Raw genomic sequence first — 27,456 nt, 5'->3', positions numbered from 1 at the left:
AGTGCATCTCTACTTATTTTATATCCAATAATCTTAAGAAGAATATAAGGAATTTTTTAATGGTAAATGTGCCTTTTTATATTATAAAATACAAGCAAAAAGTTATACATTGTTCTTTTATTTACTGCTCAACATTTATAAATAATTAATGCCTTTGCTTTGAATTGACATAATTTTGGGAAACACTAATATTCTTTAAGAATATTAAAAACCGGCCAGAATACTACGTAAATTGCATGATGCCACTTTTTGAAGCAACAGTTGTTCAAAACTCTGTACAGGACAAGTGGTTGCTATCAAATTTGGCACATATTTGTTTTTTGGGTTTGTACATAATCACTAAAAGGCTTTTCAAAATTTTAATTAAAAATTAAGAGAATTTTTATATTTCAGTGGTACCAGTTTTGTTTCTGCCCCCTCCCCCGTAATTCGAATAAATTAAAAACATTTTGAAATATATTTTATAATAATACTTTACATTGTTTTAATTTGTGCATTTATACACCTGCACATAATGACTATATTAATTACATTTTTTGTGTGTACATTATTGTTGCTCTATAATTAAGAACAAATTTTAATAATAAAATTTAGATAAATAAAGCAAATCGTGAGCGTTATCGTATTACGATGTTTTGGACTAATCTTTTGGAAAAATCTTTTTAAAAATGTCATTCCCCCCCCCCTCTTTTTTTTTTTTTCCAAAGAAATAAGTGTATTTTGCTTCCTTCTTATGAAAATAAATTCTAGAAAAATATCGGTATAAAATAGACGTAACAACAGCAAATTGAATTACAAACTGGCTTATTTCTAAATGCCTTATTTTTGACTGTATTGTTTATTTATTTAAAAAAAATCAGCATATTAAATTTTAAAAATAAATAAATCAAAAACGGTAGTATTATTTTTTCCCCCAGCAAGTCATGACAATTGCAAACACAGATGATGATTATCTAATATTGGAAATGACTTCTGTTATGGTTGACCTATTATCTCAACGAAAAACAGACTTTCATATTTCTACGTAGTTTGCACTTCTAATTTAACATCTACACGGAATTCTCATACATTACTACTATTACTTTGTTTACAGTCAACACCAAATGAGTTTTTTTCCTACGTTGTATCTGACTGAATTCGTAACGTAACTTTCAGAATAGAACATTTTGTCATTGTTTACAGCGCATGTGATAAGGTGGAGTCATCGTCGAACGCGATATGAAAAAACGCACCCTTCATGCGGTGCAATCCATTTTATAATCATTCAGGTATTGTTCCCGCCAATCATAATAGCAGGCAGTTCTCGCACTTGTTGGAAATCGCCAACCCACGGAGGTTATCGAAAATATTCGAATTTTTCCCCATTGTTTTTGCTTGAGCAAGTTGTAACCACTTTTTCCTCTTTCTTTTTTCACTATCGTAAAGTTTTGGATTTCTAATTTCTTTTTCAAGTAGAAGAATTATTTTTAAAGGTAAGTTGTTGTTTCAACCACTCTATTTAAAATTTTGCTCTAAATTGAACCAATTTGGTTGTAATCGAAAATCCTATTTTTACTTTATGTGCCATTTTTTTACTGTATCTTTACCGTTTTTTAACAGATTTTTTTAATACTTTTACTGTTTTTCTAAATATTTTTTTCTGTATATTCCTGTTTTTATAATGTATATTAGCACGTTATTTTATTGGGAGTAAAACGTTTGTAATTCAAATTTAAAACCACCATTATGCTTAAATTCAGAAAAGTAGCTCTCTTTGAAGGATTTTATTTCCTAAAGTAGCACTCTGCCAGTTTCGAATTCAGAATTATTAATATCTTCCTTCCTTCCTTCTTCTTAATTTATTTCCTTCCTTTTAAAAAAAAAGAAATAAAACTTAAATATTCACGTAAAATAGTAATAAATATTTAAACAGTAATGATCTTTCTTAACTTATCCTTAATAGTAATTATTAAAAAAATTCAATTCATGACTGATTATTAATGATTCAAAAGTTTTAGCAAGATTATCGTAGCGATTTAGAGATTAATTTTATTATTATTATCATTTGTATTTTATATATGATTTAGATTTTTCGTTATAAAATTTTAAAAAAAAAATCCTTTTTCATGTTAAATAAAAAATGTTGAAATAAAAAAAAAATAAAAAAATGAAATTTTTTTTAGCTATATAATTTTGTGAAATATATTCTATAAAACTATGTCAGTTAAACTTATATAAAATTATTAAACATAATATGCACATTATCAAAATTTGTTGTCCAAAATCCGATTGACTAATGGACGTTTTCATGTTTTTGCTGTTCAATAACAAAAAAGTAGACCAATAAAAGAAAACATCTTTCCTTTAAAATATCGTCTAAGTGCACTCCTATTTCTGTGTTGCTCTTAATCTTATATCACTGAAGCTATTAATTCTTAGAAGTGGCCTGATTACGTATTGATTAAATAAAATGCTTCAATTAAAGTAAATCTATGAAAACTTTCATCCGAATTTAAGAAATATACAAGTTGAAATCGGTATGAAAGAATATCTGTTTGCGTAAGGACATTAAGAAAAAAACTGCGATTTGTATGTGCCTTAAACTAACGAAGAAACTTTATTAAAGCTTTAATTGCCACTACCGGATTAGACTCTGTAGAGTCCCTTAGGCAACTATGGTTTGGAAGTCCTTTTTCCCCTTTCAAAATTCCCCAGACAGATGTTTTTTTATTGATTTTTAATTTAATATCTATATAAACAATTTTAAAGTAGCAAGCATTACAGAATATTTAATTAGAGAAACATTTAATTGCGCTTGATCTTCAAGAGAGTCGTTTTCAATACCTCGCATATTGAATGATTATTAAAATTTTAAAGCAATTTGCACATACGAGTTAAAAAAAGCATTATTTTTAAATAATTCTAAATATTTGATCAATCAGTCAATTAAAAAAAAAACACATACACACACACACACACACACACACACACACACACACACACACAAAAACCCTAGTATTTTACTGGTTTGAATTTAAAAATATGAAAAAATTTCTCAGAATAATGTTCTGAAATTTAAATGATATTTTATTTTAATTAGAATGTGTTCGAATGCATGACCCTTGTAAATCAAATGAAGCCACAGAATTAAAGAAAGTAAATCATTTCTCTCCCCCCCCCTTCAATCTTGAGGCACTGAGATCCCTTAAAGTTGTCGGGCCCTTTGAAAATTGCATGCCTTGCTAATTCGATATAGTTCATTGTTTATAGTACATTATGAAACTATTTCAGCAATACATGTAAGTAGCATTATAGAAAAATTAATATACCATATATACTACATAATAATTTCTTTCTATCTTACTTTTGGGAATTTTGTTTTGCTAGAAGCTGTAATTACTATCAGTCAGGTACTTTTTCATTTTTTTTTTTAAAAACTGGTTTCATCTGTAATTTCTAGGAAAACAAAGTGCTGCTCAAATGACTGTTAACAATAATATCTAATATCTTTTAATTCATTTAAGCAACATAAATCTCACAGAATTTAAAATTAGAAAGCAAAAAGATTGTTAGAAGGCTAGTGTCTTTTTTAAATTCGTTGTATTAAGATGGCAAAATAATCTTTGAACACAATGTTGTTAGTAATTAGTATTAGCCGTTTTTGAGAACTAGGTGTTTCGCCAGGATTAATGACCGTTTAAAGTTTCATTTAAATATTTTATGTCATTTGTTATTTTAATGGCACTTGCAGAAAAATATTTTTAATTTCCAAATTCTGATAGTCATATACTTTATACTGTTTTAGAAGCTTTAGAGTATTCTATTCAATGAATTATGCATTTCCCTAATTATCTGTCATCTCCCCTAAAATATAAATTTATTTGAAAAAATAAAGCGACTAAACTTCAATTAATACAAAAAAAATCTTAAAATATGCTCTTTAAAAGATGTTTATGAATGTTTATGTAAATCAAATATATTCTTTTAAAAATATGCAGGAAATAGAATCGTTCAACATTAAAATCTTATGTATTCTACAGAATATTTTTTTATAATTTCTGCAGTTTCTCAGATTATTCAATAAAAGTTGCTCTCATACAACATAAAATTAAGTTTACTTCATAAAAAAGAATTTATTAAATATATTCCGTAGGACAGAGGATATGTTTAAAAATTTTAAATTCACAATTCATAAGATCAAATCACATGAAACATAATTCTTTATTTTATTCAAACCATTTTTCTTAGATGCACATATCTGTTACTAATGGTTGAGAAATTATCTATTAGTCTCTACAGATAATTTCGATCTATATTGATCTTATTCGTATCTATTATCGATTACAATAGATATCATGTGTATATAAACCTTATTTGTCTTAAATAATACAGAATTATTAATATAGATAATTTAAAATTTACCAGAAAACTTTTATATTTTTCTGTCTAGAAAATAACACTTTTCATATTTATTTAATTTTGCAAGTATTTATTTCATGTTGAAAATTAAAGTTTTCTAGGTTCACTTTGCAATAAGAATTAACTTATTATTTTTAATTGGAACTTTTGTAAACCTGATCCCAAAATATTGACAAAAGCTTATTGCTCTCATGTACACGTAATGTTCTCATACAAGTTAAATTCTATTTTCTAGTAGCCTTTGGCTCCCAACTGGTTCGCCAACGATATTGGTTATGTTTGATTTCAGTTAAATTATTTAAATCATGTCCATAATTCTCTCATGTTGTCAGACATTAAAGACCTGTTATTTTTATCATCTAAATATGCTTGGTTCATTGTGTACATGGACCTTTTCAATAAAGACCAGCTCCATAACATCATAGTGCTATTAAAAATGCAAATATGCAGTACGATATGAGAAATAATAAAAATGGTTTAAATTTTAGAGCAACAACATAATTTATTGTTGGAAATTAGACAAAAAAATTAAAAACAAATTGCCCAAATTCTGGAAGAATTTGTATGACTATCAAAGTAGTATAATTAAAAAAATATTATTATTATTATTATTTTAATTTTAAACGATGGAAAATTTATTTTTGTGATGTAATGCTTTCGGAAGTTATCATGAAAAAAAATGCAAATAACTTGCTTACTTTTTAAATTATTATTTATGATGTAATGCTTAAAATTTCATAAAAATTTGACAGTTTCCTTTTCCCACCAACACACACACGCGAGCACGCACATTCGCACAGACACACAAACGCATCCTCCATTAGTATAAGTAGAAATAGAGATATAAATGGTGTAGAAGTAGTCAAATTGCTTTTAGATCAATTAATATTTTTGATATCCGGTATATTTTCAGTTGATGAGTTTTTCTTGATTGAGTTGAAAGGTTTACAATCATCCTTATTTATTAAAAAAAAAAAAAAAAAATTAATCAGTATTCATCCAGACAGTCACTTTTTTTTTTTTTTTTTCAAACGCGTTGCATTTATTTTAAATCAGAAAAGGATATTTTATTTATGTAAGCCAAGACCTTTTTAATATCGTATATCTCTTTGTATTTTTAAAATAGTTACATTTATTAAAAAGAGTAAAATACACTTTACGACGAATGTATAACTGAATATTTACAAATACAATCATGATAAAAATCTAAATGAAAAGCGTGAAGATTGAAATTGAATAATTAAATTCATTCGTTATAGAATCATTATTCGTTATATATTATTATAAACTTCATTCGTTTCAGATTTTTTTTCATGTTTTCAATTCCTTTTCTTTATTTTACTCATATAATGCAATTTTATAGTATTTCCACATTCAGATTGTGATTTTTTTTTTTTTTTAATGAGGAAAAGTTTTAACATGACTGGAATTGCCATATAGCAAGCAATATTGGTAGCATATGGAGATCACTTGAGAATGATAATATTTATATGAATCATTTTTTTCTTATTTACCTTTTGCAATTTTCAACCGGGTTGATAAAAAGGTTTTTATCACATTTTCGCATCTTTTAATCAAGTAAAGAGTATGATAAAAAAAATAGTTGACATGAGTTTCTAAACTTGAAGTGCTGATAATTTTGATTTCAGCAACTGAATTTAAGCAATCAATGCTCGTGTTTAAGAGTGCAAATGAAAAAAAAAAATTAAAATGAAGAAAAAATTAAATTATAAAAAGCATTAGATTTTTATAAAACTATAAATGTATGTTTTTTTAAGATTATATTTAGAATTTTTCCCTATATTTTTTTCAATTGGAAGCTACTTTTTTTACAAATTACTTTTAAAAAAGAATTAGAGATTTCTGTGCTGCCTTATTTTTATCAGAGAAAATTAGTTATAGATTATTTTTATAAAAGAAATGAAAAATAGGTAACACATAATGATGCACAAAACCCAATTATTTAACTTTTTAAAAAAAATATTATTCACTGCATTTTCATGAAGAGAAGCAATTATTTTTCATTTATAATTTTGATTAATCGTTTGGCTTTTCTTTTCTACCATTTCAAGAGAAAACATTTAATCGATTTCCTGCTTTCATCAGTGTTGATCATGCTTTTAATGTCCTTCAGTTAGTGTTAATCACTTCCATTTACTAGTTATACTTGTTATCATTTATATAGTGTGCAACAATATTTATTTCCCCGTGTTCTTTCATTATTAGTTATGGTTTAAACAAATCTTTTTTTAATAACAATCTTGATTTTCAAGTTAATATGTTTGACTAACTTTTTCAGAAAAACTCTATTAAAATAATAGACAGTACTAAATTGATCTGATATTATAAAGCATTTACGAGGTTTTTAAGAGAAGGAATGATAACAGCTTTTCCAAAATTTTTCATATAATGCCTTGAACATTTGTGAAGTTTGTACGAATCTTTTCTGATTTTTGAACTTTGGAAATGAGTATGACTGTACCAAAAATTAGTTGTCATTTTTTATAAGCACTTTGATTTCAGCTAATTCATGCAATCAGATGACAGGAAATATTCCGAAACAGCAAGCTGACGAATAAAAACACATTTCCTTATTATGTTTGAAAATGCTTGTAACAAGATGTTTGAGAGTGAAAAAGTTTGTTTAATTATTTTGATTCGCATTGAAGTTTGGAAGTATTGAAGGGTATATGTTTTTTTTTAAATTTATTTGTAATATTATTATCTATGAATAAGAAATGTTATCATTTATTACCAGAAATTTTACGATAATTGAAACAGATTGATAATACGAAATGATTTAGAATAATTGAAATAAAAGTTGAATATTTTGTAATAATAATTAATTTAAAATAGTGAATAATTTGTTTCTAAAAATACACAAAAATGAAAAATAATCGCGTTTTATACTTTTTTCATTATTAATAAAATCATTCTATTTCCGAAAAAATAATTAAAGAAATTGATTTTTAATCAAAATAAAGAATTATATTTAGATTTAGTAAAAAAAACTCTTATTAGTCTATAAATCATATTTATAATAATAATTTATACTAATGCTTTAAATTCTTTCATATAAATATAAGATAATAAATTCTTTTTATGAATATATGGAAGTGTCATTGAAAGGCTTTATAACCGAATAAACTATTTAAAAATATGATGCAAACGTGACGTAATTTTGAATTATTCAATTAATAATAATTCAGTTACTTGTAATATTTTTATTATTATAACAACGTAGGAAAAAAAACTTACCACGCTGATGAAATATATTTTTGCAATAATATTTTTAAGCTAATAAAAGCATAAATAACAAAAAACAATATAACATGGAAATTTTCTATTGTTTATAGATATTTAGAATGATTTTTTTAAATGTATTTGGAAAGTGCTTACAAGATTCTGATATACTATTTATAAAAACTATGATCTATTTTTAGAATCGTTGACGCGTAAAAGTACATGCATTTCGTTGAATCTAAGTATAGACCCCCCTGTCGATTTCATGATAGATTGTCTGCAGATTCAAAACTTAAAAAGTTAGTTCCGATTTTAACTTACAAAATATATTTTGAAATAAATTACAAGAGACAATCGGAGATCGTTAATGCTAATTTAAATAATGATTTTCTTCATATTAAAAATGCTGATTATTAGAGCTCTATCTGAAATTTTGGCAAGAGTTTTATTATGGAAAGAGGATTTCTTATGTTTTTAAATCTATACATTTCTGCACAAAATGAATTAGTGTTAAAGGGTAAGAAATCAATAAAGATACGCAAACACATTATTTTATATTTATTAACATTTTATTAAAGTAGAATTTGAAAAATATTCGATGCTTTATTCGAATTCTTTGTCATTGGATACTTATTTTAGCCTAGAAATATAAATGTATGCAGTTTGGAAAATCATGAAGGACTTCACTAAAGAAAGTTTTAGAATTTTGTAGTATTTGTGTTTATTTTTGAGATATTTTTATTTAATATGATATATACTTGAAAGTCCAAAAAAAGCTGAAGTAGAAGATGCCTGCAGAGCAACTTATATGCCTTATTCCCTCATGTAATCTTAAAGTAGATTACAAATGATCATATTCTAAGTTTATAAAATAAAGCCCATTCAAAATTATAAAATTAAATCTGCCTACAGTTTTTAAAACATACTAAGAAGTAACCCAATATTCATTAATCATATAGGAATCTAATTCTTATCAAATTTATATGTTGTATGTTTATATGTTATTAACTTTTGCTTGTCGATTTTTTAAAAAATATACCATTAAAAATGGTTATTAATTTGTATTTTGCGCTTTTTATTTATGAAGGAAATGTTAAATTCTGTGTCCAATACAGTTCGTATTGATTTAATTTTCGATTATTGAGTTCCATAGTAATATGAAAATGGTGCCAGTGTGGTCTTGTTGCCATTTTTCTGGCAATTTTAAGTACAATATACAGTTGGTGTATCGGACAGCCAGAATTACTAATATACTCGTTTTTCAGATTAAATGTTTAATTATCTTGAAGCTAATCCTGAATCAACATAAAGTTTTATTCTGTAATTTTAATGTAGTTAGATTATGATGAAATGATTTTGAACTTCAGAATAAACTTCTAAAACTTAGAATTTCGATTTAAAGTGTAAAAGATAAGTAGGAGTCTTTTCCCTTTCAATTCTTTTCTTAAGAAAATGTGTTCGACAGTTACTTTATAGAAAAGAATAGTTCCTTTATTGACGTAATGTTTTGAAGGCTCTGGTAAATATCTTATCTTATGAAAGTCCCAGAAGGGATTCTTTTTTTATTTCTAGTAGTATTTTTTCTAAGTGCAGATAATTTTAAGTAATCTTGCACGGTAACGGAAATGTCTTGAGATAAAATGTAATGAAAAAAATTGCTGAAGTGTATATCTGTTTGTGCTGAAAAATTTTAATTCTTATTTTTTAGCTTTTTCTTTTTCTTTTTTCTTATCACTTAATGCTATCTGTATATTAGAAAAAAAATAAAGAGAATTGTGTGCGATTTCCATATCTTTCAGAACGTATATCCGAATTCCAAAAAGTATGCACTGTTTGAACTTTTAATTATCTGCTTTTTACCATTTCCACTTTTGATGCTTAAAACCTTAAATTATTGGTTTATTGAATGTGCTTGCACCTGAATAAGACATTAAAATATCTAGAGAATACACTTAATATATTTAAGATAATGCTTGCTATTAAAACATATATAAAATATTAACATCTTAGATGTATAAAAAATAAAATTGTAATTCAAGAACTAAGGAATAAAAAATGGAATTTGATTCAAAATTTTATTAAGAAGAAAAATATGAGTTACTTTTTAGATTGAATATTATCGTTGCTAATTTCCTAAAACAACAACAACAACAATTTCCTTTTATATCAAAATAATTCGTTTATTTATTCAGTTTTACTGTCTTTAAAATTCTTTATTTAAAGAAGAATAATTTATTAAATAATATTCTGATTTGTGTTTTATTTTTCTAACTTTGATTAATTCATAACGAGTTAATATTTATGAAAAAAAGATTGAAGCCCTTTCAGAAATTACTATATGAATCAAGATGTCATGTTTCTCACCATGATTTTGAATTAATATTTGAAGAGCAAATCGAATTTTGTCTAGTTACTCATATTCAGCAAAAAAATTTTAATGATCGCATCTATACTGCAATATTTATGTGCAATATATGCACGAAATAATACAAGAATTTTCAGCAGCGGTCCTATAATACACGTACCATTGGCGATACAAAATGGAGCAGTTGGAGGCACGCTAAAATAATGTAGATAATAGCGGAAAACATAAAACGCACAAGATTAAATTAATGAAAATAAAGTTATACAATTTTGTTTTCTCAAATTCGCGTGCTGAATGAATATGAAATTTATACGTCTGAAAGTCAACCGCAAATTGTAGAAAGAACATTCTGGTCTCTCTCTCTCTCTAAAAAAAAAAAAAAAGCAGTCTTTTGATACAGTTTTAGACATGAAATTATATTTTCTTCGTTTGAACTTAATGTAATAAAATGATATCAATTTAATTTGAGTCGTTTGACTATTAAACTAGACTACGTCCTTAACATTAAGAATAATCTTTGCGAAGAGGGACTCAAAATTATAAAGATTAATTAACAAGTACAGGATAAAAATATGATAGAAACCACTAATCTAGAATACAAAACATCTTGCATTATCTTATTTTGAATAGTATATATATATCGAAAAAATTATTTCTTGACTTTTCATTTCTTGAATGCAATACTTCATAATGTTTTATATTAAATATTGACACCTCTGAGATTTTTAGTCTATGATGTAATGCTGCTATTGCACCTGCTTATCTTTTAAAATTTACTATATGTGATGGAGATATTTTATAATAATCAGTTCGCTGAATTCTTTTTATCTTAACCATTTACAGTATTATAATCATGCCGATAATCACTAACTTCGATATTTTATGATCACTATCAATGCGAGTATCGAAATCAACAATTTAATCATTTTTGGTACTGATTGGATCGAAAAGACATGAAATAGATTACCCATTTTTTATTTGCATTTTATAACCGATCATAAAGCATGAAAATATAATATACGCTTACTGATTCGTTTAGCTTTCGGATAATGACTACATAATTCTCTTTTTTTCTTCTTGTAGATGCTTTCTTTGAAATTACTATATAACAGTCCCTTGTCCTCCCTGGTGAAAGGATGGCGCAAACAGCGCCAGAAAGGGGATACAGTGACATCTGCTTTGGAAGATCCTACTCTAGAGAACGACCCTTTGAGAAAAGAATATGTACAATCAATACCCGAATCTCAATTGTATAGAGGAGTTCTACTACAAGGATACCTTGTACCTCCCAATGTATTGGAAGGACTGGATGATATGGAAATAAGAGAAGACGATGTTTTCGTTATTACTTACCCAAAATCAGGTGAGGTGTGCTTTTTGTGTCTCAGGTTGCTAAAGAAGGTGATACACAAATGCAATGCACGATCTTTGATGGATTTCAGAAACACAAAAATAAACCATAATTATGAGAAATCATAACAGAAATGTTTTTCGAACAAACTCAAATAATATTATTAGGAAGTAAGTCCCAGTGAATATAATATGAAAGAAAATTTCTAAATATTCTTAAGAAATTACAGCATTACCACATTCACAGGGCAAAAAATTGTATATTGGCAATTAAATATTTTGAAGCTAGCCACTAGCCAGCAACCCTTCATATTGTCAAGAATGCCAAAACTTTTTCCAATATCATAATTTTTTCTACGGCATTGCTGATTTGGTTTTTTTTAACAATATTAAGTGGATATGGGATAATGGATTTCAACCATATTTTATTGTTGGCTAATCGCCTCAGGTTTCCAGCTGTTTAGATGGGAACATTGATTGTATTCAATTTCAGATAAATCATTTCGATATAACTTCATGTCCATGATTGGTCATGATTCACATGTGTTCTGGTTATTGTGTACATTGGCCTTTCGAGTGAAGACCAGTCCCTTAATACCATAGCGCTGTTAAAAATGCAAATATTTGGTTCATCTATCTTCTAAACTTCGCGACATAATAAATTCACTTTTTAAAAAAAATCACCTTGTAAACTACATAGATATTACACACACACACACACATATATTATAGTAGAGATAGAAATGTGATTAAAGTTCGAGTTCGCTAAGTGTTTTTATCTGAACCTCACATTTTTGTTTTGATGCCCACGCTTTAAAAAAAAAATTGTTTTTCATTACATTTATAAAAGCGTGTCTTCAAAAATTGTTATGTTTTTTATTTATTATCTATTATGTTTATTTATTTATTTTACGCATTATCTTTTATATCATTACTGCTATTTATTAATTAATTTATAATTTGTCATTATTCGTCTTATTTTTCGATTGATCATATGTTATTATTCATATTATTTCGTGATTATGCGTTTTTGTGAATAACTTTTTTAGCGAAGCAGATAAATAAAATTGCATGTAAACAAAACTTATTCCAACTTTTCCTGTAGCTTGTAAGGTAAATGTTTTCGGACATAAATTTGAAAAAGATATGTCATATCCCTGAATCTCCAACCCGCCCGAAGGCACATGAATAAAAACTGAATTACCGGACCGCCGTTACAGCAACACTGGCGGGAACTGTGGTTGAATCCTAAGAGCCAACACCGGCCACGGTACAACCTTTCCCTATGGAAATAAACCCCGTCATCGACGGGAGGAGCCAGACCCCCATCTTTTCCATTAGTGCGTTTCCATCCATTAGTGCGTTTATTTCACTTTTTAAAGCCAGTTATAATAGGGTGGATGGGTTGAAAACCAGCGTAATGTTTTGGGGCGCCATTTATACTTGTTAAGATAATAATAACGAGTAGAAGGGGAAAAGTCATATTATATCCCTGCTGCTAGTTATCCTTACTTCGTCAATGGTATTTCCCTAATTGTTAAAACAACCATCTGACGAAGACAAATTAGATTTCCAAAATTCACTCTTCAATGATGAACTTGTTTGATGGTTTTTATAAACCAAGATTCTAATTCATTTATAACCTAAGATTATCATTCATTTCTAACATTTATTTATAGCCTAATATTCTAATTCATTATCTATCAAGTGCTCATCCCCATCTTTTGAGTTCAGCAAATTTCAACTAAAAATGAATCCATGCCAGCCTTATCATGTTCGACACTTATCATGTAACTTATCAATAATGACGTAATATCCCCCTCCACAAAACCCGTGAGCTTCGTTACCTTTTTATCACTAACGCACGAACGGAAACAGCGAACTAACGCACGAAGCACTTTCGATGCAAAGATTTACTTACGTGGATGCATTTGTTAGCCTATTTTGGAAAAAAAAAGAAAGAAAGAAAAAAAAAAAAGAGATTAAACGTAATCGTAGGCTTTTTTTTGTTTCTGGCGAAATTCTATTTAAGATTTTTGTTGAAATAGTCAGCTGTGCTGATATGAATAGAAAAATCTGTATCAAGTATTACTTAAATATTTATTATTGATTTCAATCATGGTCACTTTAATCTCACTGGTTACCACCAGAATAAAAATTGTGGAAGAATTATTATTGTTATAGAATTATTAATGAATGAAGAAGAATTATTATTGAAGAATTATTATTGAATTATGATTATTCTGATTACCACCAGAATAATCATAATGGAACGAAACTTAATTGAAAGGGGGGAGGGAATAAAGAGGAGTGATTGAAAGTAACCTAATTTATTTTGGTCAAGGTGCATTTTTTTCAGAACTTAATTAAAAACATAAAGACAATGAAAAATGTAAACAATCTATTATGGATACCAAACTGTTGGATCGACAGATTCGACTCTGATCGATGAAGGATTTTTTTAATTATCTTACATAAATTCCGTTTTTATAAATTAAAAACTTAAATCATTTGCACAAAAATGTAAACTACAAATGTACTTTTAAACGACATAAAATGTGTGGTTTTATTTAATTTTAGATTAAACTTTAATGCTCAATAATAGATAATTTTCGGCGACATTTAAATGAATTGTACGCCATTAGTATTATTACCTGAGCTTATTTGTGGAATTAAATCTTATTTTAAAAAATCTTTGAATCATCATCACATGCATATGAATGCACTTTCCAATTTTTTTGAAATAAAAAACGGAGCTATGTACCGTTTGTGAAGACATTACTGTTTACTCCTAGCAAACGAGTTTCTTTGCAAATGTGATATGTATGCAAAGAAACAGACTTCCTGAATGTGCATTGCAGACGTTATTTTTCGAATTAAAAATGAGTCGACTCGGCTGAAGGTTTCTTCACAGCTTAGTTGAAAGTGTGAATAAAAAATTCGATGAAAAGTGAATGAAAGTTGTTGAACTGAGTTGTCGAAAATTATCGTAAAATGTAACAGAGAGGGATTTTCTTATAAAAGTTCAAGATTTATACATTATTCTTCTACAAGATTTATTATTGCGATTTTAACATTTAATATATCTTAATGAAAAAGTGGATTTTCTTGGTAATATACTTGGGATATATCTTGGTTTAGAGGCAAATCATCAGTAAAGATGACTCAATATTTTGAGTTCTTCGTATAATTGGAATTAGGGATTGCAATATCGTACCTAAAGTTCAATACCTGTATTCGGTATTAATTAGATCTTAATACTGGGATACCGGTTTTAATACCGGTAGTAGAAATTTTGGAAAAGAAAGAAAACACAGGTGAATTTTTATTTTATTTGCCTGTTTTATTAGAGAGTGTAAATATCATAAAAAAATAATTTTTAACATAAATTATAACATTATATAAAGAATCACAAAAAAAGCAAAGGAAAATCTTATTTATTTAAATCACAAAAAAGTGTAACTATCACTATTCAGTCTGTGGTACTATTACAAAATTACGTTATTTGAAATGTGATCTTAAAAAATCATAATGCATCATAAATCATAATTACAATCCTTTGTCAAACAGTATTTTATCACTTCTTTTGATTGTGCAATGCAATTTTGTATTCACAGTCTAATTAATTTCGCCCGTTAGGGAGACATAAAAATAAAAGCGTATATTATTTTACTATGTTGGCGATCTCTGAACATATAGTGGAGACAATTTTCAAAAATTTCTAATAAATACCGAAAAAACGGTATTTAAACTTGTGAATACCGGCATTACAAAATTGTACAAATGGCTCAAAATACCGGTATTCGGTATCCTAGTATACCGGTATTGCAATCACTAATTGGAATACTCAATCGATTTTAATAATAATTACAGTTAGATTTTTCATTTTTTAATTAGAACTCTGCTTGTTAATTCCGAACATTTAGAAATTCTGTTTATTACTATAATGAACTTTTAGTACTGGAATCTGTCATTTCAAATTTCAAAATAATCATATTCTGATGATTAATCATTCTCATTAAATTTATGGGAGAGATTTTTTTAATTTTGTGCTTACAATTTTTTTTCTCATTTGAAGGCACCACATGGACAGAAGAAATCGTATCTCTGATCTACAAAGGTGGTGACGTACGCAAAGTAGAGAAAGAACTTTTAGTCTATCGTGTCCACCATCTGGAGGTAGGACGACCCCTCGGACACTTGAGATTTCTGCGCAAATTGAAGTCACCAAGATTAATGGCGACGCACTTGCCACTACCTCTAATACCCCAACAACTCAGGCAACCAAAATGCAAGGTAAATAATGTTTTGCGTTTTCGTAAAATTTTGAGATAAAAAAAAGAATTTAAAAGGATTTTCTAAACTCTCAGTCATAAGTCGTGCATTTTATTTTTTCGTATACGAAAAGAAAGTATTATAATTCTCAAAAAATACACTGAAATAAAACTGAAAAGCACAATAAGTGAGAGCAATGAAATTTGATATGTAATCTTAATATAAAGTTCGTAGCTTCCTATCAAAATGTGGATGAAGTACATAGAAAGCAAGTCTATCTTTCTATCCGTATACGTATTGTTACGGAATTTCCGGGGTTCGTTTGGATAGTGGGAGTTGTATGGTGTAAAGAACGCACAATCACCAGGCGGTAGTAGAAAATAAAACAACGACGTTTATTTACACGAAGACACACAGGTCAGCACAACTATATACTATATACAGCACAGAAGACGATTATCTTCAGCCGAGACGTGCAGTATACAACAGTATACACAGCAGCTCTACTCTGTCGCTGCTCCGTTAATCCCTGGAAGACGAGTTCTTCACCGTCGCTTCCGACTACTCTTCGACTCCACTGGTCCACGACTCAATTCACGACCACCCTTCTCTGTCGCTTCCGACTACTCAATTCACCACTCGACTCACCACTGCCCGGCAGCTGCGGGTACTTCCTTTTATAGGTCTCAGGAGGTGGGGCTAGAAGACTCTCAACCAACCAGGAACGTTCGAGGCGTATCTCCGTTCCTACTGGACGGATCGAGAAAATTCTCGATGTTTCGGGTATAATCTATTTTGGCGCCAAAGTCGTCTCCAAGTCGCCAAATGGTCGCCAAGTTTGTCGCCAAGCTCTGGGATCCCCTATGGAACCCACTATGCTGGGAAGCCGCATCAAGGATTCGTAACAATATGAACATGATGACAGAAAAACGCAAAAAGTTATACGGATGAAATTTGGTATACAGATTTGTTATTAGAATTGTAGATATATATTAATTTTTGGACCAAATTTGTTTAAGATAGGCTCGTTTGTTAGTATATATATTCAAGGAGAACGCAATAATAATAATAATAATAATAATTGCGTTCAATATAATAATTATTATTATTATCAAAATAATTACAATGTGCAATTATGCGATCAAAATTGTTGATCTATATTAAACTGCGAATGTAATCAATGGAAAGAAAGGTATACAAAAACCATACTCAGTTTTCGTCATTATATTACGAAGCAAAAAATGTGCCATAAGGCGTAATTATGCGAGGAAACTGGCGGGACGGAAAGGCACTCTCGTCTGTGATTGCCTCCAGGGTTTTCCATCTATCTATCTCCCTATGCTGTCTCATTTCGCATTACATTGGTAGGGAATGCAAAGGAGAATAGAAAGATAAAGAAGTAAAGAAGATCGTATAAGTGGATTATATGAAAGTTGAAGAGATAACAATCACTCTAGTAGAAAATGCAGAATCGTTATTAGCATGGAATAGGGATAGAAGTGTCATGTAATTATGATTCATTTAAACGATCAGCATTTCACTGTTCTGTTCACTCATGAATCTTCTATGGATATTCTTCTTGGTAGGAATACCATGTATTTTTAAGCGATAGGGTGTCAGTGTAAAACATTTATTCCTTTATTGCTTCCTGTTTTGGATCTGTAATTGATCAGGGTCAATTAAAAAATGATAATCAAAATCTAGACTTTGAGTACAGCATCAGACAATAGTAAGATAAAATTGATTGTGAAAGAACCGATATAAAATAATTGTAAAGAAATCTTTGAGATCAATGACGCACGCAATAGTGAAAAAAAATTCAATTTTTTGTCACTCGCTGATATTGTTATTTTTAAAAACTTGTTGACAACTGCTAAGTTTTACGTGAGAAAACTCAATATTCCATTTTTAAATAACCTTATTTAACTTGATTTATTTCATATTTATAAAGATGGAATTTTATAAATGTGTTTCACACATTTCTTGATTTTCTACCGTTTTTAGATTTGTATATTTTTGATAGCAAAACAATGTTTTAATAATTTCAAAATTTGATTGTTCGTTAATCGATTCATTTAATTACTTTTTATTCAATACAAGCGTAACATCTAGTAGAGTATTTAAATCATTTCAAAATCCATAATATTTATAATAATGAATCATTAATTAAATTTTAAAAATTAGATAAAGATTAAAATAAAAAGTATACTTTTTCGTATATTGATAAATGTGTGCTTTTGAAATAATCACATTTTTAAAATCAATTTAACTATGCAAAAAAATTTTTTGATTTGGATATTTTAAACTTACTGAAAATATTTTGTAATTTCATCTTTCCAAATATTCTGCCAAATATCATTATTTTGAATATATTATTGTATTCTTCCATACATTCATCTTCGTAATTTGGATACATAATTCACGAAATTTCATTCTAAAACTCAACCATGATAGCCAACGCTTTGGCTACTATTTAATTCGCTGAGGAGTTTTTATGATTTTATTCAGTCAATACCATTGGGCTCACATATGAGTCCTGCCAATAGAGTATTTTGATGCATCGTATAAACGTGTAAAACAGCTTTATGAAATGGTACAGATAAGATACAAATTTTTAGTGAAATTGAGATTAGTAGACAATGCATGCTTGAATCCATTACATTTAATGCATGTTTTTGTCATGTAATGAAAATCTGTTATAGAGATAAATTGGAATAACACAGACCTTAATCTCATTCTGCTTTATATAATGGACTGGTACACTTATTTCAATTTGAATAAATAATTCTCACCCACCTCTCTAACAGTTATAAAATCTTTTTTATTATTTCTATCTCTATAGGTTATAAATGCTTGAAATTTAATGTGACGTATTGGTATCTGTTTTTGGGTCCAAGTTCAAAATCCTATTCATTTTAGAATGTGCAACTCTACTACTATATTTCAATTCTATTTTTATAAAGAAAAAAAAATATGTTTTCTTGCATTAAAATAAGTTCCTTTTTCACTTATTCAAATTTCTCTTAAATTCTTGAAAAAAAAATTATATTCTATAAACGAAACAGAGTCATAGAAATCGCTTGGTACTTTTTGCAATGTTATCATCATATTTATATTGTTTATTTTGAGATATCTCATGACAAATTTCTCTATTATTTCACAAATATCTGTGGTTTGAGTTTCTTCTGTCAGTCTTATAATATGCCATTTTATCTTTTCAGATTATTTATGTCATGCGAAATCCCAAAGACACAGCTGTTTCCTACTATCATCATCACAAAATGAGTACATTTCTAGGAAACACAACAGATTCTTGGGACAAATTCTTGGAACATTTCATGGCTGGACACCGTAAGTGAAAATGATTTTTTTCCCATTTTTCTTTCTCTCTCTCTCAAGTACTTTTTTTCTAGTTTGAATCTTATATATTTTTTTTGTTTTCATATCATATAATATGATTAGATATACGATAAAAGGATACAAAAGGTATACGAAATTATTCAAATTACGTTTTAATGAATTGATAATTAATTTAACTATTTAAATTGTGTTTTTTGTTTTTAATGGCTAAATTGGTGGCTAAAACTTCAAAGTTAGTAAACTTTTAAAACCTCAAAGATGTTAAGAATTTTTAAATGAAAATATATAAAAGTTGACTACTAAAGTTTCCTTAGATTAACGCATTGAATCATTAAATTAAATCTTACTTTAAAAATTATATATAATAAATTTATTTAACCTTTTTCCATCGATTACTGACATAAGTTAGTTTATTCTTTTTGGTGTATTATTGATGAAAATACTCTCTATTTCAATGGTCCTCATGAAGATGAGGGAAAATTTTTGTCTATCAATCTGAGTAGTCTATACAGACCGTACAGTGAACTGGTTATTGTACAGACAATACTAATAAAGAGTAGAAATTTTCATTTCTCTATAACATTCTCACTATTGAAATAAGAAAAAAAAACCAAACTAGACGAATAATCGCCTAATCAAAACTGACTTTTGTATGGAAATTTTTTTTGATAACTGGAATTGCTTAAAAGATGCTTTTTAAATCCTGACTTAAATTACTCTAAAATTATAAAACTTTGTTGGAAAGCTCTCATCAGTTCCTTCCCTTCTACCTTTATAACTTCATTTCTTATAAAGTAGGAGCAGAAATGGTGAAGCGGGTCCTTTTATCATAACCTCTGGATAAAAGGATCTACTTTTACATGAACTTGATGAAATATAATTTTTTGCGTCATTTAAAGCATTTCGCCAATTGAGATCTTGCTTATCTCTTATAGGTTAAAAATTTGTCATTAGGTCACCTTTGGGGTAGATATCTTTTATCTTCCAACTTAGATTGGGAGGTGACAACAGGATTAAAATAATGATAATAATTCTTTTAGCTGGACGCAAGATATCTACCCTAATGGTGGCTGAATAGCAAGTTTTTAAACTGTAAGAAATAAGCATGTATCTCAATTAGCGAAAGTCTAAGTAACGCAAAGAATTATATTTCATCATGTCTGGGTCAATAATATTCTACTAAACAAATTCGAAATTCTTATTCAATCCTACGTTTCTATAAAGCATATTAAAATATTCTTAACATACTAAAAGTTTAAGTTAAAAAAAAAAGTAACTGAAGATATTCAAATAAGAAACTGAAATATCTAACTTCAGAAAAGAGACCTCAGCCTGAGAAACCTATCTGACTTGAAGAAATAAACTTGCTAAACTTATCTCCACGGTACAATCTACTATATAATATTAATATCCGCGCGTTCTGTTCCTATATAAGAATCTACACAATTGAATTAGAATGGTGTAGACTTAGTTTAGTTAAAACAGATTATTTTTCATTTGCAGTTGTCTATGGATCTTGGTTCGATCATGTGTTACCTTATTGGGAGTTCTGCAAACAGAATCCAAATAACGTATTCTTTCTCACGTACGAGGAACTCAAAATGGTAAGAAAACGAAACTGTCTATGTCTACAAAATTGCTATTTATAACAAAGCAGTTGATTCTTCAGTGCAAAATGTCAATTTGAAATTGCAGCTGACAAAAATTAGTTTTTACCCATTGTTATGTGTCAATTGCATTCGGTTTCGAAATAGATAATTCCAGAACTCTAACTTATCTGGTATCTGGAAAAAAATTATTTTAACTTTTATTTCTATTTTTTTCTTTCATTTCCATTAAAAATTTATATTTTTAACAGCCTTGAAAGTTAAGGTCCAACTATAAGCATAGCAAATGGAGAGGAGAACAACATGTGCATCAGGGTTACAGCAGAATTAAAATGAACAAAAAGAAAAAAGTGAATTTCCATTTACAATTAGTTCACTGGGGGAAATTTAAAGAATAACCGAACTTCTAATCTGAGACATCGTAGCATGATAAAAGTTTAGACATGATATATCTATCGTTATTTTATTTTCGAAAATCTATTCTTAGTTACTTAAGCCTGATGTGGTAATTTAGAGAGGGATGTGCCAGCTCAGGTGTCATCTTCATTATCGGACTGTGGTTCGAAATTACAAGGTCCGTCCCAAAATAGCCCAAGTGTTGCTCAAAAATGGGACGTTAATATAATTAAACAAAGTTACATAACATAGACAAATCTTATTTAAATTACATAAAAACATTATTTAATATCGTTACAATGTACGTGAATATAAATTCAATAACTAAAAGAACAAAAAACATTATGTAAATTACTTTAAAAACATTTTTAAAAATTTATAAAAATTGGTGAAAAAATTATACTGAAATAAAATAAGTGCCAATGAAAAGTTAATATTTTGAATTTTAAAATAGTGTAAAAATTATTTTTTAGAAGTAATTAAGTATAAAACAAGTGAGGAACTTTCGATTAATTCTTTCAATATAAATTAAAATGCTCATGTATGATTAATTTTTAATTAAAATTTTCGAAAAACCTTGTTTTAGTAAACACCGACTTTTCAGAGAATAATTACTTGCTAAATTTGGTGGCTCTAAGCGTAAGAGTCTACCTTGTAAACCGTTTTGAGTGATTTCTACATCATGCATGTTTCACCTTTCGCGACACAATTGGCAGATAGTATTATCATGCAAATAAAAAGAAAGGATGATATGCCTCTTCAGTCTAATCTGCTAACAGATGCTTAAGAAAGTCTGACGATAACTTCAGAGTCATGATGGTGATCTCAGATATTCAAAAGCAACAAAATTGAAATAGATTTGATTAAATATTGAACAGCTCGTATATACGAAAAATTTCCACATAATTTGCATCTTTTCCCCTTAACCAATTATAAAATTACTTAAGATAAATAATATTTCACAAAATTCTTAGATGGGAGCATTATTATCGTATGTTTGATATCTTACAGTGTCATTTATTTTAAGATTTTATAGAAAATTTCCTTAAATCTCTTAGAAATTTAGACAAAATTTTAAATTTTAAGTACTTTGAAGTTATTCTTAGAGTTGGGAATAGATATTTAATTTGTTATCCTAAATTAATTCTAAATTGAAAATTACTCTATTCGCAGGATCTTCGGGGCATGGTTTTGAGGTTGTGCGACTTCTTAGAACGTCCACTGAGCCCACAGGCTGTGGATGCCATCGTAAGTCACTGCACTTTCGAGAGTATGAAAACAAATAAAATGGTGAACAGGGAAGTGCTGCCCATCTCTGATCTCTTCGATATGAGAAGATCCAAGTTTATGAGGAAAGGTAAGAATTGCCATCTTTCTTTTAATATGAAAGAAGTATTTTTATTTTTTCGTATACGAAGAGAATTGAAAGATGGAAATATTGATGATTTCATTTCCAGGGCCTATCTTGAATTCGAAAATCTTTTTTTAATTATTTCTCTCTGTAAATAGAATAACACACACACGCAACGGAGAGAAAAAATTAAATTTGGTACATGATCTTTACACAAAATTATATGTCTAAGAGGGAATTCTGACAAAGTTTATTCGTTCGTCCGTCCGTCCATATGTATATGAAAATGACACACCACTCATTTAGCTGGATTAAATTTGGCATATGATTTTTATCTTCATAACTGTAAATTGAAATCAGATTTAGTATTTTCTGTCGAAATATATATTATCACCAAAGTTTAAAATCCAACATTCTTTATAATGTCTAGAAATTTTTATTGAAAATATGAGACTAGTAATATTGCGACATTTTTTAAACGATCTACACAATCCGAAATGACAAACCGTCAAAATATGAAATGCATCGCCATTTTTTCTCTTTCATACTTAACTTCAACAGTATTATTGAAAGTATTTCATACTTTATTTAAGCTAAAGAAATTCTAGGTACTACATACAGTGTTCAGGAAAAGTATAGAGCATATAGAAATAATTCCCATATTCCATTCTTAGCCTGAAATTCCTTAGAATGACAGTTTTTTTCTACATTATTAGGAACACATTTTCTAGACATTCTGTACAATAACAAACCAGCAAAGTATGAAATACACAACTAATTTATCATTTCAATTTATCTTTATCAATTTATCTTTTCATTGCTTAAATAGTATTCATAATTCTATAAAATACTTAAATATTACATATAATGCCTAGGAAGAACACATAATATATTCATATAATAATAATTTCAGTTTTAATAATTTTTTAAAAATGTTTCGAACGGTGGCGGCATTTATACAGTGCCAGTAACCGATACATTCGAGTGTACGTCAATTCGATAATTAGAAAATGTTACCAAATGGAAGAGATGGATTTTAGTATATTCTCTTTATGTTAAAATTTTGAATATGGCCAAATTCTGAATTGGTCAAAAGAAAGTTTTATTTTTTAAAAAATATATATTCGATACTCTGTTGGGTTGCACTCTGTATTTGGAAGAGTACGATGTAAGAGTAATATATATATATATATATATATATATATATATATATATATATATAGAGAGAGAGAGAGAGAGAGAGAGAGAGAGAGGGAGGGAGGGAGGGAGGAAGGGAGATTTTCTGTATGGAAAAGTTTGATATATGAAAGTTTCAATGAACTTTTTTTAAACACATCGGATTAAATTTCGGATTTAAATTCATATCTTCAAAAGTGACACTATTTTGATTTTACCAGTTAAATGGAGACCAGGAAAAGGAAAATAATTTTTAAAAAAAACCCGAAAATAATAAAATAGCAAAAATAAATTCCTATTTAAAAATTCTTTCAGGAATAATCGGTGACTGGAAAAATTACTTCACCGAAGAACAATCAGAAGCCTTCAACAGATTATGCGAATCTCGTATGTCTCAAAGCGACCTCCAACTCGTCTTTGAACCAGAGGACGCGGACAATCTCTTCAAATCTTTCGGGAGAATCATCCACAACCACCCAGAAAGAACAGAAACAGAACTGGCGGAGGAGGTCCTGGAAGACGATGAAGAGTCCGGCCCGAAGTATTACGAACCTTGGAGCAGCCCACTTCATGCTTTCTTCCAGGTCTATCTGCAGTCAGATCCCCTTACTCTGTGCGCAAACGATTGACAATGGAATAGTTCTCTAGGAAATAGAAAATTTGTATTTACTAAAAGAACTTTTTTTTGATGTGAACATAAGCATACTTCATTTTGTATATTTAACTCAGTTTTTTTGCAGAAACATCACGGTTTTCTAGAAAACTTCCAAGAAGGTGGCAGATAAAGAATAAGGTCCTGCGATACAATAATTGGTAATGAAATACAGTTATAAGTAATAAAAAATCAGCAAAATGCCCTTCGTAGAAATTTTGAAAGGTAAAGAACTTCATATAGTTGTGCACTTTTCAAGGAACGCGGGCGTTTTGGCGGTATTGCAAAGCAATTTTTTAAATGTGCCAAATATGAGAGATGTTTGTGCCAACCAGTAATAGTTTTTGATAATATCTTTAATATGTCAACATTTAAAAAAATATATTTAAAGGAAGAGCGATCCTTATGAGATTTGTATTTAATTGTCATATATTTCGTCAATGCAGTTTTCTATTACAGTTAGTATTAGTATGATTAGTGTGAGCATCATGAAGTAAAAGTTACTTCATAATGTTTTGATAACATAATTTTTTAATGCAATCGTTCCAAACTAAACTTCATCGGGTATCATATTACTGAATTCTGATGAGTGAAAATCTCACACTGATAAAAAAGGCTCATCTACTTAAAAAATATAATAGTCAAGTGTCAGTTTTATTATTATTATTGAAATAAAGGTATCCAAGGAACACGCATCCTTTTCCTTAATTCAAAATGATAAAAAAAAAGTTAGAGATCAAAGTTTGGCCTATTAGACAATGGAGTAATTTTAGAAAACCGGGGTGGTTATCACAATTTTATCTGTAAAGAATGTATGTTGTTTTAGTTTACTGACAATTATTAGTTCATTTCAAGAAAAAAATTCACTGTTATGGCAAAAAGAATTGATGTTTACTATCAATGACAAATGTTTTCAAGAATCAACACAATGAAAGTGCAACATATAAATATGATTTCTATTAATTTCACTAAAATAAACTTTGTTCCAAGATTATTTTTTTATTCAAACATTTAATTTTGAATTTGGAATTTATGTAAATTGAATGATTATTGCATATCAAAGAATGCTAAAATATTTATAAAATATGATTATTAATTGAATGTAAAAATATCATTTTTTGGAACTGAAAAAAGAAGGTTAAAAATTAAATACTATGAGTTTTAAAGAATTGATTAACAATATTTCTATCCACTGAATAAAAAATCATTTTTTAAATCGTTTTCCAAGTTAATTGTTTTTATTTCTGTGATAAACAATAATAATTTTTTCCCTCAAAATCTATTTACATATTTGTTGTAAGAATATCAAACAAAAATGTTTTATTAATATTTATATTAATAATGTCGAGGAAAAACAGTTCCAAAAATTACATTTCTTCAATTATTTTTGGCATCTAAAGTGAACAATTCTGAAAATAAAGAATCAGCTAATATTTTTTAGTACTTATAATACTTTAGAAATAGAACTACAATGTATGTATGTTTTTTTTTAACTAAACCATAAATATATGTAATTTTGAAACTTTTAATGTAAATGCAATGTATATGTATCATTATTTTTATATTTATCATCATTGATTATGACATAAGTTCATTTATTATGTATATATTTATAAAAAATATTGCACCCACATTATTCACTTAATCAATGTATATATTTGAATCAATAAATTTATTTTGTATAAAAATGTGTTGTTCAGTTATTACAAAATTATTTTATTTCAGATTGCTTAATTAGTTCTTCAGTCACTTAAATGTTCGTTATTAATCCAAAAATCCATTCATTATGAACTTAAGTAGAAAACAAAATAAAACTCAAAAGGTTATGATAAAGAAGAGGCAAAAAAGAGGACATCCAAGAAGTGCGCCACGAAACAACGTGCGAAGGAGAACCTGCAAAAGTATGCATTAAATTCATGTTTTTAAAAAGACTTGAGAGCTCACTCTAACTTAAAGATAGTGTTTCTTTTTAGCTAACTGAATTGAAGATTTTTTTTGGGACACAAGCTCATACTTCACAGTCTTAGTTGCAATCAAAAGACTCAACACTTAATTTATTTGTTTCAGAAGTGAAAATTGAGATCATGATGCTAAATCTCAACTCAACTTTAGACCCATTAAAACAGGTGAACATAACACAACCCTTTTGACATCAATGGTAACTGTATGGAATTTTCAACTTCTGTCCTCCAGTATCCACTGGCTTCTTTTGTTGCGGTTGCCCTAAACTGGTGGTAGGATAATTGTGCACTACCAAGCCATAAATAAACATCTCATTCTGCAACACTAATGACATCAGTCACCGGATCAGGAAGATCTTCCATTAATGTTAAAGAAAGAGAATGTTTCAGACAAAGACGATCAACTGACGACACAAAATGCAACAGCAAATTAACAAAGGACATATTCTGCATGTTGGCGAACATTTAACTTTCAATACATTTCTTTGAAATGTCTTCATTGTATCCAATCTTGACTTTGGGACTGAAATGGAGACCTTTAACACCCCCCCCCCCCATAAATACATGTTTTGTAGGAAGATTAGTATTATTATAATTTTGTTAAAAAAGTGGAAAAAAGCGGAAGAATCACATCCTTATTATGGCGATTATCTTATAAGGTGATTTAAATATTTTTTTATGACAAGAAACGTTTTAAAAAAGATTTATGATGGTAAGATTGATTTAAATTATTTTAATTTAAACCATCCTTAATTAGAGTTTGCTGAGAAATATATTCTATTTAATTTAACAAGTGGTATTATAATATGGGATGAGAAGCTTCGGATTTGGCGATTGACAGTAACTTTCCTGGAAAGTACAATAATAAATGGTGTGAAGCTGCAATCCTCCGATGGCATCTTCAGTATCTCTGAGAGAGGGATTGTGGCATGAGTCACTGTAATACTATCTATAATACGGTCACCATAGAGATTATTTTAATTTTCTAAGTAACTTGGTCATTTAAATTCCCACAAACGCTAAGGATGGGCGAGAATAATTCCTTGTAGTTATATTCAAATTATCACTTTATATTCCACCTACCTCTTCTATAACTCTCATCGGGTAGGGGGGGGGGATGGCGCGAATTCGAGAAGGAGTAGTTACAGGATAAGAAACAGGTCCTCACCTCTGTAGTGGATATCATAATGGTATGGGATTGAATAAACAATGCAGGAACGTACTTTCAGCGAAAAAGGCCAGTGATGGCCTTTAAACTTTCACCTTCATTTTCCGAAAATTGTTGTGACGACGATCATTTAATTTTTGTAGATGATAGACAA

The 27,456-nt window shown here is 28.5% G+C and overlaps 1 protein-coding gene across 2 annotated transcripts; it reads left to right on the top strand.

Annotated features, from left to right (window-relative positions):
• Positions 1-1,240: 1,240 nt before the first annotated feature.
• On the top strand, positions 1,241-25,645 carry LOC129978510 (sulfotransferase 1B1-like). 2 transcript variants are annotated; one of them, XM_056090640.1, is made up of 7 exons: positions 1,241-1,472; positions 11,090-11,369; positions 15,435-15,652; positions 18,853-18,982; positions 20,495-20,595; positions 22,168-22,351; positions 23,837-25,643. In XM_056090640.1, the coding sequence occupies exons 2-7, from the start codon at positions 11,090-11,092 to the stop codon at positions 24,148-24,150; spliced, it is 1,227 nt and encodes a 408-aa protein (XP_055946615.1). In that variant the 5' UTR covers positions 1,241-1,472; the 3' UTR covers positions 24,151-25,643. The 2 variants fall into 2 exon arrangements, with proteins under 2 accessions (XP_055946615.1, XP_055946616.1); XM_056090641.1 differs by lacking the exon at positions 1,241-1,472 and adding an exon at positions 6,945-7,084 and having other exon boundaries at positions 23,837-25,645.
• Positions 25,646-27,456: the final 1,811 nt, after the last annotated feature.

The sequence above is a fragment of the Argiope bruennichi genome, chromosome 1, assembly GCF_947563725.1.
Source record: "Argiope bruennichi chromosome 1, qqArgBrue1.1, whole genome shotgun sequence".
Taxonomy (NCBI): Eukaryota; Metazoa; Arthropoda; class Arachnida; order Araneae; family Araneidae; genus Argiope; species Argiope bruennichi.
Note: the sequence above shows the minus strand (reverse complement) of the source record. Positions and strands in the feature narration are given on the sequence as shown.